This window comes from Acomys minous, assembly GCF_964271855.1.
Source record: "Acomys minous genome assembly, chromosome: 2".
In the NCBI taxonomy this organism is placed as follows: domain Eukaryota; kingdom Metazoa; phylum Chordata; class Mammalia; order Rodentia; family Muridae; genus Acomys; species Acomys minous.
Window position 1 is genome coordinate 17567637 of NC_140484.1, and position 16337 is coordinate 17583973.

At 37.6% G+C, this 16337-nt stretch overlaps 1 protein-coding gene across 4 annotated transcripts in view; it reads left to right on the forward strand.

The window, feature by feature from the left end:
- The window catches only part of HPSE2 (heparanase 2 (inactive)), a 638895-nt gene that overhangs the window by 115047 nt on the left and 507511 nt on the right, over positions 1 to 16337 (forward strand). For all 4 annotated transcript variants that reach the window (XM_084754662.1, XM_084754660.1, XM_084754659.1 and 1 more), the window contains one exon: positions 3351 to 3512. In XM_084754662.1, the coding sequence (XP_084610788.1) occupies positions 3351 to 3512 (162 nt within the window). The remainder of the gene's footprint in view (positions 1 to 3350; positions 3513 to 16337) is intronic.

Here is a 16337-nt window from a genome sequence, read left to right on the forward strand (position 1 = left end):
CAAGAAAGGGAAGATTATGGTTTAATGATGACATATGTTTGTGTAGCAAGTTGACAAGGGTCACTTCTGTTGTTTGGTTTCTTTTGTCCCTACACAAGCACAAACTATACACCTGTGGAGAGGAAACTTCAATTGAGGAATTATCTTTATTAGACTGTCCTATGGACGTGCCTCTGTGTTTTCTTTGTTGATTAATGTGGGAGGAGGGGCTCAGTCCGTTGTGCATAGTGTCAACACTGGGCAGGAGGTCTTGGGTTGTATAAGAAAGGAAGCAGCAAGCCATGGATGGCAAGCCAGTACACAGCTTTCATCTATGGTTCCTGCCTCTAGTCCTACTTAAATTTTGCCCTGACTTCCCTCAAGGATCAACTGTGATAAGAATGTGTAAGCCCGAACTCCGGTTCCCCATATTTCACCACATCCCCTGAATGGGGAGGCCTAGTGGCACATAAAGGAAGGATATCAGGCTACTAAGCAGAGACTTGATACCCTATGAGCATATACAGGGGAGGAGGTCCTCCTTAGCCACAGTCATAGGGGAGGGGAGTAAGGGGAAAATGAGAGGGAGGGAGGAATAGGAGGATACAAGGGATGGGATAACAACTGAGATGTAATATGAATAAATTAATAAAATATATTAAAAATGTGTAAGCCAAATAAACCCTTTCCACCTCAAGTAGATTTTGGTTAATGTTTTATCATAGCAACAGAAATCTAAGTATGACAGAGATGACCTTACTTTGTAACCCAGGCTGTTCACAAATTCAAGATCTATCTGGGTGCAGTGGCACACATCTATAATCCTAGCAGAGGCAGGTGGATGTGAGTTTGAGGCCAACTTGGTCTACAAAGTGAGTTCAGGACAGCCAAGGCTACTGTCTCGGAAAAAGAAAAACCACCACCACCACCACCACAACAAAATTGAACTCAAGATCTTCCTGCTTCAGCTGTTTGAGTGCTAGGATTGTAAATGAGCAACACCTTGCTTGACTTCAACTGAGTTTGAAAGTTACTATGTTGAGTCTTTTTTAAGTCACCACCCCAGGATTTTCATTTCTCTATTGAATTTTGTATTTTTATCGTTTCTTATCTTCTTCCTTCATATTCAGCTGTTTTCCTGTGTTTTCTCAAAGGTCATTAATATTTCTTGAAAACCATTTTTTGGGATTCTTTATCAATTATTTTATTGATATTAATATCTTTTGAAGCAAGTAATAAAGAGTATGGGCTTTTGGTGGAATCATGTTGGTTATTATTTTTTCATATTTCTTGTGTTTCTATATAGGGAACTGCACACCTGTTGATATTAATGTCTTCACTTTTCAGTTGTAGGACTTCTTATGGCATGATTTTCTTTTGACCTTTTTTTTTTCTGGTGTGATACTGAGCTTAATTCTGTGTATGTACACATGTGTATCAGGGTCAATGCAGTTCAAGATTGTCTTGAACTTGCTATATAGCTGAGGCTGGCTTAATTTTCCTGTGTTTTCCTGCTGGAATTATATGTGTGTGACACCACAGATAGAGGTGTTGAGCGTATTCTAACTGAACCGTGTACTGTAGTTTTCTTGTGGCTTCTGAGGCATACTTGGTAGGTTCTGATTGTATGCTTAGTTTTGGAACCTGAGTTACTTGCTTTGTTTTTAGGGCTCAGGTCTGCCTGATAGTTATTTCATGAACAAAAAAGTGTATATGAAAGGAGGCTTTTTGTTTTTTTGTTTTGTGATTACTTCTTTAGCCTTGTTATCACTGTGTAATTTGAAATACAGTGGTAGTGACCTGTGCTAATGTCTTTTGCATCTGAAGCAGTTGTATAACTTCCCCCCATTTTTGCTCTAGAGGTTAATATTTGGTAATCTCTAGTTTTTCCCTTCCAGTTGGTGTCTCCTTGGAACTCTATTGATATCCTTTTTTTTTACTTTATTAATTTATTCTTGTTACATCTCAATGGTTATCCCATCCCTTGTATCCTCCCATTCTTCCCTCCCTCCCATTTTCCCCTTACTCCCTTCCCCTATGACTGTTCCTGAGGGGGATTACCTCCCCCTGTATATGTTCATAGGGTATCAAGTCTCTTCTTGGTAACCTGCTGTCCTTCCTCTGAGTGCCACCAGGTCTCCCCCTCCAGGGGACATGGTCAAAGGTGAGGCACCAGAGTATGTGAGAAAGTAATATCCCACTCTCCACTCTACTGTGGAGAGTGTTCTGTCCATTGGCTAGATCTGGGTAGGGGTTTAAGGTTTACCGCCTGTATTGTCCTTGGCTGGTGCCTTAGTTTGAACGGGACCCCTGGGCCCAAATCTGCCTATCATAATGTTCTACTTGTAGGCTTCTAGGACCCTCTGGATATCCTTAATATGGGCATTTTTACCACATTTGAAACCATCAGTGACAACAATGTAGGAGGCCTTTTTTTTTCTTTTTCTCTTTTTTTTTTTTTTTTAGTTTTTTCCCATCAAATGTTTTGATTAGCTATGAAAAGCCTGAAAATTCCTAGAATTGTTACTTATATTGATAGTATCATTCATTCCTATTAGAATCAGCCAAATTATATTTCAATTGACAAAAGATACAAGTAACTTTGCTACATTATGGCGTATAGAATCTGTTTCCTAATGGCTAGGAAACATTCTATATGATTGTTTATTTTTGAGGAAGAATGTTTCTGAGGGTATATTTGCTTTTAGTACAAAATTGCACTGAGATACAAAAGACCACCTGCCATTAATAAACAGCGGGGAGAGACTTTGGTGACTACAGCTTTCTTTCTTACTTCAGAGACTCAAAAATCTTTCTGGATTGAAAAAAAAACTGATTTTCTGGTCAGATTGAAACTATTTCCCCAGTAACATATGAAATATAGCAGGAGAGCCCTGGTCAGGCAGTGCATGGAATGGCAGGCACAGCTCAGGTGCAATCGTCTGGCTGGAGAGTGAATTGAAAATAAGCCAAATGTTTAGACTGCTTACCCCTGGTCCTAAGGCATAGGCAGAGGAAGTTAACGTCATAGCTCCTAGTATTTAAATTTGTTTTATTATTCCTTCTGGAGAATGGAAAATGATGTTTAGAAAAAGCCCCCAAAGGCAAATAAATCTTGGAGGTGAGCTAAGAAGGAACTTGTTTGATTGGAGTCTTTAGTTATGTCAGAGAGAGCTAAGTACTAGAAATTGTCAAAGGAACATACAGGATCCAGTATGGTGCTAAAGAAATAAAGGGGTATTATTTCTTGATCTTTTCAGTTTGATTTAAAAAGCTGGCAATTTATAAATTCTGTCATGTTGGGTAAAACAAAAAAACTTATGTGAATGTACTTTCTGTTTTGTTTCTACTGCCTGTCTTTCTTTTTGTAGACATTGTGCGGAGTGATGTCGCCTTGGACAAACAGAAGGGCTGTAAGATTGCCCAGCACCCTGATATAATGCTGGAGCTCCAGAGAGAGAAGGCAGCTCAGATGCAGCTGGTTCTTCTGAAGGAGCAATTCTCCAATACCTACAGTAACCTCATACTAACAGGTAATAGAATTTTGGACATTATTATATATTGATGACCTCTGTCAGTTAGCAAGTTAATGCTTGGGAGATACTGATGTGGCATCCAAATGAGTCACTCGACTGAGTTTTTAGTTGTAATGACTCTTCTCTTCCTATAACAAGTATTTGTTGAAGTTCTGCAGATGTTTTTGGTTCAAAGTTATGGATGGGTCTCTGTGTTGTGTCGTCCCTCTGTCCTCCCCCCGCCCCCTCACCAAATGACAGAACCAATGAAAACTTAATGAAGTCTTATGAAAATACAGCTTTCTAAGTGTGTGCCAATAGCTTTGGGAGGATTACTAAATTTGGAGTCTTTTTAAGAAGTAGCTATTTTCTTCTTTCTGCTTATGCCCTTTCTCTGAACTCAGTAAATATAAAAATGAAATGTAAAAAAGATAATGATCTTCAGGCAGAACTCAGAATATTCTACTCCTGATAGTGTTTGAAAGTATCCAAGGGATTGATTTTCTTTTCAAGCATAAAGAGGTTTCAGCCTTAACTGTACTTGCCCATATCCTTGCTTCTGGAAGTAAATATGTTGTCAGAGCTGCAAGGGAAAACAACATTTTGCAGTGATGCCTCAAAACTTTTCTGATAAAGAATATGCAAGTTAACAATCAAGATGTAATATGAATAAATTAATAAAAAAAATAAAAAATAAAAATAAAAAAAAACAAAAAAAAAAAAGAATATGCAAGTTGCATATTTTGTTAGACTTTTTAAAGATGTTCACAGTGGGCTATAATGTGAGAGTCCTTTAGGGAAAAACAAACTAATAACCACCTCAGTTGCCTTCACTTTATTGGGAGCATATAAGGCTGACTTGATTACTATTAATTTAAATGAACTTTTAACAAGTCAAAACTGTGCGCTTTCTTTTCTTTATGAATGGTTAAGAATGACTGTCTCTGACAGTCTCTGAACATCTCATTTTTATTTTTGTGAATTCTAAGTTAGGACAATTTTAACTTTTTTTTTACAGGCTTCCTGGCATTTCACCAGGAATTGTTGAGTGGCAACCAAATTGTTGTGCTTCTGAGAAAGCACAAGACTCTTCTGACTTTTCACCTTGTACCTGACGGGAAACCGAGAGCACTAGATGAAAGGCAGATTTCAATGTGGCTGTGCTGAGCAGAGAGGACGATGGAGTTCAGACGCGTAGGCCCTGCTTTTCTCCTCGTTGATAGGTCGTTAAGGAGGGAAAACTTAAAAATGATTTGTGGCCAATGCATGTATTTCCCTAAATTGGCCAGTATGACGGAATGTAAGATTCAGTGTTTGAAAAAAAAAAAAAGATTCCATGTTTGAAAAGATCATAGGTTTTTCTCCAGGTTTCTTTAGCTTATCCCAAAGCATGCACATGTATACATATTTACATTTTCCAATTTAGTGACTAAAATGAAATATTTTTATTTCCTCTTATTCTAATATTCTTAGAATTGTATTAGTAGGGTCATGCCCTGTGTTCTTTATCATGGCATACAAAAGATTTTTGGGTAATTCTAACCCTAAACTGTGGATCCAGAGTTGGCTCAAAGCATATTATCTTTGAAAACACAAGTGTTCTATTGAGTTCAATGGAATCTTTCTAATTCTCAGTAACATAATCCCTTTGGATGTTTATTCACAGTTCAAACTGTTGGAATCAACATTGTCAACTTTTACCCTGACAACTTGCTTACTTTCCACTAAACAAACTTACCCCAGAGAAGAGCCTCTTTCCTGCTCTCACTTCTCCCAAGCTGCTTCAAAGCGTCCTCAGGCATTTTCCACATTTTTCACTCCTATGCCTTTGCACAGAGGTGGTACCTTACAGCAGACAGAGCATTGGTGTGCCCTGGCTTGTTTACATGAAAGGTCAAGAGGCTTTGGTTCCAGGTGTTGGGAAAAGATGGCGTCATTTCAGTTCAGTGCCAATGGTGAAGCTATTTTAATGTCCGTTAACTAAGTCTTTGATTTTACACAGTGTGGTTTTCTAATTGTTATGAAGTTTAATCCTTGATTTCTTGTATAAATCTTGAGAACTTGGTCTCCAGACAGCTAAACATAATATTTAAACATAACTAAACTAAGTTTTGTAAATATTTCCCTTTTCGGTGATGAATGTATATTGGTAAGGAGGGTGAAGTTGAAGGGGCAGAGACCTCTCAAATGAATGGGCTTTCCTGACCAACATGTTCAGAACACCTAACTGAGGTTTCTACTTGGTGATGCTCTACTTATTTTTCAAAGCTCTGGCATACTATATGAAATCTTTGCAATGAAAGTACTTAGAAAATTAGGCCACTAAAATCTCAGGAAAAGTTAAGTTTTTCGAAGTTTTTCCTACCCTACCATATTATTTACAGACTTTGATGTGTACAGTTCGGAGTGTATAATAATTGCTTTGTGGCGTTAGTGGCATGTGTAATAATATGTTTGAAAGATGAAGTTGTTAAAGTATGCATTGCACATCATAGGCAGAGCCTGCATCTTTAGGTGTTTTCCCTTTAGCTGATGTGGGTGCCGTTAGCCTTGGTTGAGGTGAGAAGTCTCACTTAATAATGTATATTTCAGCTGATGATACCTTATATTCAGCTACCCCTCAGATGAGAGGTCTTTTTTCTTTTTTCTATTTATTTATCATAATTTACGTACATTACATCCCGAATGTTATCCCCTTGCTCTTATCTTCCCATTCCTACCCTCCCTCCCTCTTCTACCCTCTTCCTCTCCCCAAGACATCTGATGGGGGAAGGGTAGGGGAGCCTCATCTTTCAGGATCTTATCACAGTCTATCAGGTCTCATCAGGATAGCCTGCACCCCTTTCCTCTGTGGGCCTGCAAGGCCACCCTGGCAAGGGGCAGTGATCAAATCACAGGCACCAGAGTTGATGTCAGACACAGTTCCCATGGGGTGGAGTCTCTCAGAGAACATCTCTTGCTGGGCTGATATCCACTTATAAATGAATATATAGCATGTGTGTCTTTCTGGGTCGGGGTTACCTCACTCAGGACGATCTTTTCTAGTTCCATCCATTTGCCTGCAAATGTCAAGATTTCCTTGTTTTTTTTTTTTTTTTTATAGCTGAATAGTATTCCATTATGTAAATGTACCACAGTTTCTTTATTCATTCTTTGGTTGAGGGACATCTAGGCTGTTTCCAGATTCTGGCTTTTACAAATAAAGCTTCTATGAACATGGATGGTTTCTTTCTCTGAAGGTAATCTAGTCACTTACTAAAAATTGACCTTTCAGCTCCATTGATACCTCAGTTAATTGAAACTAATAGAGAAAAAGCAACTTTGATGCATTATATGTCTTCATTACATTATATTTTAAATATATTTCTTAATGATATTTTCCATTTACTATTTTTCTGTTTAGTGAGTATGTATGTATATATGTATGTCAGAGGACAACTTTTGGGAGTTGGTTCTTTCCTTCCATCTTATGGGTCTTGGGGATTGAACTTAGGTCATTATAGGCTTGGTAGTAAAACCTTTACCCATTGAGCCACATTGTCAGCCCCTTTCCAATGCTATCATAATATTTTCATGTGAATAGATTACATGTTATTGCAAATACTACTAGCTTTACTTAGCCTTGAGGGGCTTTCAAATGAACACTTAATGTTATTGGAAGGTAATAGAGCCATTCCAATAGTGTTTAAACAGTGCTATTTTAAATGGTGATGAGTTGTGTCCTACAATTTTCATTCAGATTGTTGACATGCATATGTATGATTACACTGAAGTATCTTCAGCATGAGAGTAGTCAATGTACATTACAAAGGACCAGCAAAAAGGAGGAACGAAACAGGGAACCTTTAAAAGAGAACAAGGATCAAGTCTTAACATTTCTTGTACTCTCATGATTTTTAACATAGTAGTCCTGTATAAACTTGTTGATATATTCTGTTGTATACATTGTGAATTAATCTGAAGACTGTTTTAAGGAATAACATTAACATGTCTTTACAAAGTTGAAGTTTTCTCTTCCCCTCTGCCTCTCCCCTTAAAGGTATAAAAAGATCATTTGTGATGGATTTTTGTAATCATGTAAAAAACCCCACATAAGTTAAGTAAAAAATATTCTAGAAATTTATTTAGAACATTCATTACTAGAAGTCAAGGAGTATATTTGTGTAGCATTTTGAATAATACATAGAGCACAATGAATAATACTGTAACAGGGTCAAATTTTTTGAAAAGTATTTATAGTATGATGTCACTTAGTCACTTGTCTGCATATGAACACTTTAAAACCGTATAGCCATTAAAATGGATGACATTACTATACATATTTTTCAGTATTTCTTTATGAGGACCTTACTCACATATTGGCCACCAGTTTTAGTTAGTTAGTTAGTTAGTTTACTTGGCTCTGAACTGGAGTAGGATTTTTTTTTTGTGATTGGGTTTCTTGTGTTATTGTAGCAAATGAATAGAGCAAAAGATTGTATTTCTTTGCTATTCCCATTTTGTGGATATGAACTGAGCAAAAGAGCTCACATTAGCGGAACAAGACTGTACCTACACACCATCATGTCCAGGTGCCAATTTTTAAGTAGGTGTAAGACTACAGTATGTCATTAAACACAAAATTATTTTTTAAATTCTCTTTTTTAAAATTATTTATTTATTTATTTATTTATTTATTATTTAAAAAAATTTTAAAAATTCTCTTTCTAGCATCTTCTCGATAATCTAAATTAAAAAAACCCTAATTTTTACTGTTATTTATCAATTGTCTATGTTATTATGTGTAATTAACTTGGCAATTCTGTGGAAGCTTAAAATAATTTCTGGCAATGTTTATTGGTTTCAATTACATTTCAAAATTAATTTTGCTAATGGTTTAAAGAAACGGATTTTTTCTAAATGACTGTGATGGATTCTCAACAGAGTGAGTCTAGTTAACTTGTTTGTTTTGATTTTAGGAGATCCCTATTTTACTCATTTGTCTTGTCTTATTTTGTTTGCTCGATACAGATATGCTATAACGTATTTGCACAAACTGTCTCATAAAGAAGTCCATGTTTTCTTCTTCTCTCCTCTGATTGTTTGAAGCAGCCTCATATCTCATTGCTGTGTTCTTAGCTCATTCAGAATCATCACTTATAGCCACTTTGCACAGTAGCACCATGTTTTATATTTATATAAAGGGACAAGGAAATATCTCTTTTGATGACATTTTGCTTTATAGGGTGGGTGGAAAGGACATTTGTTGATCAGTATGAATTTGTGTGGTCTGATTTGAGGTACATCATGATGAAAATGTTAGGCTTTAAAATCAGTTCCCTTCCCCCAACTTTATCAAAGAAGGTAAGATAATGTTTAAATATTAGCTTGAAAAGTTATTAGTCAGCAGTATTTGTGATATTTATTTGCAAATTTGTCAACATAAGAGGGACATGACTTTCTTATTATAGAACATTCTTATGAAAGGCTAGAGATTATGATACGTGAATATATAATATATACATATATATTTAAATATAAAACAATAAAAAATCTAAATTTTGTTCCACTGTATTGGAATTTGCCAGACAGAATTTAATAGAATAGTCACATGTATAAATATTTATATATACACATATATAAAATTATGTATATATACATATATATGTAAAATGTATTATATACACATATACAAAATAATATACCTTTATATGTTACATATATCACACACATGAATAGGGAATAATTTATTAAGGGAATTTGCTCATGTTACTGTAGAAGCAAAGGAATAATATGAGAGGCTGTCTTAGTTTAAGGCTTTCGGATATTGGTAATGTGTTTCAGTTCAACTTTGAAATTAGATTCAAGGAAGCCAAATTTATAATTCTCAGTTTGAAGATGAGAGGAAGGGAGGGTGGAAAAAGAGAAGGAGAAGCAGAGAGAAGAAAGGGAGATGGAGAAGAGAAAGGAAAGAAGAAATCAGATGGAGAGGGAGAGGGCAAAGAAGGAAGGGAAAGAGAGAGGGAGAATGAATTGCTTTTTCTCTGCTGCTTTTGTTCTGTGCAGGTCCTCAGGGAAACTGATGGCACCCACTCATGTTCAGGGCAGACCCTCCTCACTCACTATGCTCAGACTCACGTCCCAGTCTCCTTTGGAAACACTGTCTCACACACACACACACACACACACACACACACACACACACACACACACACAGAATTAGTGCTGTACTGTTTTCCTAGTTATTCATTAATCTGGTCAAATTAGTATTTGAAATGAACAATCACACCCTTCACCATGCTTAAGAAGAAACTGACAAGTGAAACCTGTTATCCCAATATTTACATATCTCAAAGTAGTAAGCATTATAATTTTTGAAAAGCAAAAACAAAACAAACGAAAACACTGAAATTACTAAGGAAATATAAAGAAGAATTATAGAAATGTATAAAGAAGAACCAGAACTGACAGTGTGTTATGTGAGCCAATGCTAACCAATAGAGTGAGCATTCATAAATATGTAATTAAACACCAAAGAACTCATTCAAGCCAGGCATAATGGCACACATCTGTAATCGCAGCACTCAGGAGGCAGAGGCAGACAGATCTCTGTGAGTTCGAGGCCAGCCTGGTCTACAAACTGAGTCCAGGACAGCTAGGGCTACACAGAGAAACCTTGTCTTGAACCATCCCTCCCCAGAAGAACTCATTAACAAATATCCTAATGAGGCAGCAGTGTGGCTCTAGAAGCGAAGGTCTCTTCTTTCTCCGTTCACTCTGGGCCCGCAGAGCAGGCATCACTGGGCTATGCTCTGAGGGCCAGCCTTAAGAGTACCTCTCAGTATATATAATGGAGAAAACTGAGTCAGAACCTCACAGTATCCCACAGGGTGAAATCTGGTCTGGGTCCTAGCTACTACAAAGAGATGGCCCTGGTACCTGTGCCCCACAACTACAAGGACTCAGTTGGAAATAAGGGTACTTGTGTCCTGCCCCATGAGGGACTGCAAAGATGCAGGCTGCTCTGGAAGGGAATTGCATCTAGGTGTTATGTCCCCTGCCTAGGCCTTTCTCTGTCACTTCACACTTCCCTCATTCAGTAAGTTAATTTCAGTATGTAGGCCAGCTTTGTTCCAGCCTTTATCCTCCCCTTCAGGGTCACAGGTTAGTGTGGAGTTGGGAGTCCCGTGCGTCAGCTTCCTGGGCGCTGAGATTATTTTAGGCTGTGTGATTACATGTTTTCTCCTCTTTCTCTGTTCAGTCTCTTTGGCTGGAACTGCTTTATCTCCTCCCTTTGTCTTTATTGTTTCATCTTCTGTTCACTCTTCCTTCTTCTCATTTTCCAATTTAGTGTAACACCTATAGTCTAACTTGCTTATTTCCTTTTTATTTTTGCTCTGAATAACTAATATCTTAGTGCATACTATACTACCCTTGGTCTTTTATTCTCCTCAAATGTTTTGAGTTGAAAAAAATGATTGATTTTAATCAGCTATTACTATACTTTGTAGTGAGACTACCCAGAGCTATGATTACTTACATGCTGCATGTGAGGAGGTGCTGCAGTGTAAGACCAGTGCCCTGGGCGCGCAGGTTGGAGGGTTAGCTACTGAACAACACTCCCAATCCAGTGTGATAATAGCACCTCAAACCTACTACAACCGAGTCCACTTGAGTACTGTAGCTACTACTACTGAATGAATATAGATTATTTTAAAAATTCTGACAATGGCCCAATTCCAGATATGCAGAAATAAAATAAACATAAGAAATCAAGGCAACATAATTTCTCTGAAATTATCAATTTCACAGTAATGAAATACAATGAATATTAGTGATATGAAATTTCAGGCAATCAATTAAAAGAATGGTTACAACTATGTTTAATGAAGTCAAAAGAGGACATGAATAAATCCTAAATGAATTCTAAGAAGATAAAAGTAGTCCTCCTATGAAACAGGTAAGAAAGAAAATTCAATGAAGAAAGAAATACTGAAAAAATCAAATGAAAAATTGGAAAGACTGTAGGAGTCAGAGCAGATGGAGGACACCAGGAGAACATGGCTTATGGAGTCAACTAAGCAGGGCTCATGTGGTGTGGGCTCACAGAGACTGAAGTGGCAAGCATGGGGCATACATGGGTCTTTGTCAGGTCATCTATATACCTGTTATGGCTGTTAGCCTAGTGTTCTTGTGGGACTCCTAACAGTGGGAACTGGAGTATCTCTGACACTTTTGCCTGATCCTGGGATTCTTACTCCTGGTGGGTTGCCCTGTCAGGCCTTGATATGAAGGATTTTGCCTTGTTTTGTCATGTTTGATTGTTGTCCCTTGGAGGCCTGCTCGTTTTTTGAAGAAGAAAGAGAAGGGAAATGAATCTTTCAAAGAGGGTAGGTGTGTGTGTGGATCTGGGAGGAAGGTGGAAGGAGGAGAAAATGTGATCAGGATGTATTGTATGAGAGAAGAATCTATTTCAAATAAAAAACCTCAACTAAGATAAACAACAACATTAACAAACAAACAAACAAACAAACACCAGTGGAAAGACTCACCAATAGAATGTACCAAGTGGAAGACAGAGCTTGAAGACAAAGTAGGCTAATTCGAATGACAAAGATAGAATATTAAGAAAGAACACACAGATATAAGATCTATGTGATTTTATTGAAAGACTAATATATGAATCTTGGAAATAAAAGAAGGAGACATTTCTCAAGCTAAAGGCACAGAAAACGTATTCAATGAAATAAGAGGAAATACCCCAAATTCAGGGAAAGGGAACTTCATGCAGGTAGAGGAGGCATTTAGAATATAAAATAAAAGACCAGAAAGAGCCTCCTCATGTCATACTGCAGTAAAAGTTATGAACAAGAAAAACTATATAAACCCAGAGCAACAGCAAATTTCTTTCTTTCTTTTTTTTTTTTTCCGAGACAGGGTTTCTCCGTGTAGCCTTGGCTGTCCTGGACTCACTTTGTAGACTAGGCTGGCCTCGAACTCACAGCGATCCGCCTGCCTCTGCCTCCTGAGTGCTGGGATTAAAGGCGTGCGCCACCACGCCCGGCTGCAACAGCAAATTTCTTAACAGAAATTCTAAAAGCCAGGAGAACATAGGATGTTTAACATCAAGCTTTGAAAGATGGTAACTGTCAACCAGAAAACTGATTTTTAAGTAAAAAGAATGTAATTTTTCTATGATAAGCACAATTTTTCTATGATAAGGCAATTCATGACTAAGCTAGGGCTACGGGAATCCTATACATAGAATCCTATAAACAGAAGAGAAAGTAAAACTTGCCTATGAAGCCACAGGAAATGATGAACTACACGAGAGTATCAAACACTGAAAAGACAATAATGGATATATCTTTAAGGAATAAACTCAGTCTCTCCCCCCACCCCTTTGGGAATTTCTCCTCTTTTCCTTGATTTCTCATTTTTCTTTCACCTTAATAATTCTTATTAAAGCCTGTTTCTAATTTTCTTTTCTTTTTAAAAATTATTTATGTAAATAATTTATTCAGATTACATCTAAATTGTTATCCCCTCACTTGTATCCTCCATCCCTCCCTCATCCTAATCTCCTCCCCAAGTCTATTACAGAAGGGGACCTCCTCCCCCACTACATGATCACAGCCTATCAGGTCTCCTCCTGGTAGCCTGCCTACTCTTCCTCTAAGTTTCACAAGGTCTTCCCACCAAGGGGAAGTGGTCAAATAGGGGGCACCAGAGTTTATGTCAAAGTCAGTCCCTGCTTTCCACACAACTGTGGAGAATGTGCTGTCCATTGGTTAGATCTGGATAGGGGTTCTAGGTTTACTGCATGCATTGTCCTTGGTTGGTGCAGTAGTTTGTGCAGACCTGCCTGGGTCCAGATCTGCCAGCCTTAATAGTCTTCTTGTAGGTTTCTAGGACCCTTTGGATCTTTCTGTTTCCTCATTCTCCCTTACCTCTCTCACCTGGAGTCCCAATGGGGAGTCCCAGTATCTATCGCAGTCTCTGGCTAAGTGAAGACTTTCAGGGAACATCTCTGTTGGGCTAGTGTCCAATTGTAAGTGAGTATATACCATGTGTATTTTTCTGGGTCTGGGTTAACTCACTCAGGATGATCATTTCTAGTTCCATCCATTTGCCTGCAAATTTAGGATTTCCTTGTTTTTAATAGCTGAGTAGTATTCCATTGTGTAAATGTACCACAGTTTCTTTATCCATTCTTCGACTGAGGGACATCTAGGTTGTTTCCAGATTCTGGCTATTACGAATAAGGCTGCTATGAACATGGTTGAACATATGTCCTTGTTGTGTGGTGGAGCATCTTTTGGGTATATTCCAAGGAGTAGAATAGCTTGGTCTATAACTATAAAAGAAATGGATATATATATATATGTGTGTGTGTGTTTGAAAAAGAAATTAAAAAATATCTTTCAAGTAAAAGAAAGCCCAGGCCCCAATAATGAATTCATCACTGAATTCCATCTAGCCTTTAAAAAATTCACACCATTGCTTCTCAAACTATCCCATTAAGCAGAAATGAAATGAATAATAATGAACTTAGTTTACAAAAATCAACTGGAAAAGGTCACAACAAAGAAAATTATGGGCTAATTTCTGTGATGAACATAGATGTCAAAATTCTCAGTGAAATATTTGCAAACCAAATTCTCCTCGTGTCCTCTCAGTAAGTTTTCTTTCTCACCTCCAGTCCTTAGCTGTCTCAGAGCTGGTACCTGCCCCTAAATATATCAGTGAAGTAATGAAGGAAGTCATGTTGTGATTTCTTTGACTTAGTATAATATTTCCGAGATTCAGTCTTTTGTTGCATATATCAACGTTTTATTCCTTTTTAACGTGATGAGTAGTATTTCATTATAGGAATAGTTTACAACTTATTGATACATTGTAGAAGGTAGATACTTTGTTTCATGGGAAGTGTCTATTTAACTTTAGAAAGCAGCCCTCAGTATGTTTTTCAAGGTGGCCAAACCATTTCGTATGTGTTTGTGAGAATTTTGGTTTCTTCACATCTTAACTAGCAGTTGGTACTGTCAGTCTTAATTTTAGCTACTCTTAGGGGTGAGTAACAGTATTCTCATGGTTTTAATTAGCATTTCTCCCCTTATAATTTATAGTCTATTTAGGGAAAGAATATTTTTCAGTATTATCTTCTATCTGAGAACATAATATATCTTTCCATCTGTTCAGTTATATCATTTGAGAATATTTTATCCTTTTTTCTTAGGATGTTCTTATTGATTTGTCCTTTAGTGTTTCAGTTTGTTGATGTCAAGGGTGAATTTCCATTTAAAAATAACTTCTAAAATATAGAAAGAAATATGTATTTACCCATGTTCATTTCCTTTACCATTGTTTCCTACCTTATTTCTTTTTACTTTTTTCTTTTAAGTTGCATGTATTCTTTCAGTGGAGCAATTTACAATGTTCGTGAGAAGGCATTGTAGTGTTAGGATGCCTGTTTTCCTCTTGCTTGTATAAAAAGTTCCAGACAAGTGAGGATGGGCATAAGCAGGGAAGCTGGGTTACCTACTTGTTGCAGAAGACTGTGATGGTTGTGCTCCTGGTCCAAAATTCCTGGGATCTGTACGTGGGCCTAGTGCAGGAGGCCATGGTCAGCAGCTGAATACATCCACCTTTATTTTTATTTTTAGATTTCTGTGTGTGTGTGTGTGTGTGTGTGTGTGTGTGTGTGTGTGTCTGTATGCAAATGCAAGTGCCCACATAGATGAGGGCAATGTTTAATATAAAAATGATATTTTATATTAAAGAATTATATATTTAAAATTTTCACATATTTAGAGTGGACTTCCATGAAGATCATGCCAGCTTATACTTACACCAGCAATGTACAGGAAAACTCATTTATCTTGTGTCTTGCTAATATTTTTATGTGGATTTTAATTTATTAAATTCTTATGTAGATTTTAATTTATTGTTCTTTTAAAATTAATTTTAATTTTTAAATTTGATTTTCTTTTAGACAGGGTTTCTCTGTGTAACAGCCCTGGCTCTCTTGGAACTCTCTTTGTAGACCAGGCTGACCTCAAAGTCACAGAAATCTGCCTGCCTCTGCCAGAGTGCTGGGATTAAAGGCAAGTACTACCAGGCCCAGCTCTTAAATTTGATTTTAATTAAGTTAAAACAATCTTCTTTCATAATGACATCCTGGCCATAGTTTTCCCTTCCTCTTAGTCTCCATTCCACCTCTCCTCCTCCCCAGATTCACTCCTTCCTTTCTTTTAGAAAAGAGTGGGCCTTCGCTATCAACCGAACACAGCGGCTACAATAAGACTAGGTACAAATCCTCATATCAAGATTGGATAAGGCAACCCCATAGCCTCTTCCCAAAAGCAGGAAAAAGAGTCAGAGACTCTCAACTCCCATTTTTGGGAGTCCCACAAGGACACCAAACTTCACAACAGATCATATATGTAGACCTTGATTGTCATTTCAGTCTCTGTGAGCCCCATGGTCCTTGCTTAGATGGTTATGTAGGCTGGTATACTGTCCCCTCTGGTTCCTACATTCCTTCTTTCCCTGGACTTCCTGAGCTCCACCTAATGTTTGGCTGTGGGTCTTTGTATCTGCTCCCATCAGTTGCTGAAGGAAACCTCACTGATGACCAACATCATTAGTAGTCATTTTAGTGATTTTTTTTTTTGCCTGTCATGTTTGTTTCTGTCCTAGTCTCTGGACTATCCAGCCTCTGGGTCCTGGCCATTTAGGTGGTATGAGGTGTGGGCTTCCTCTCATGGGCCTCAAGTTGGACCAGTCATTGGTTGGCCACTCCCACTGTCCTGTGCTACCATTTCCCATGCACATCTTACAGACAGGATAAATTGTAGGTTG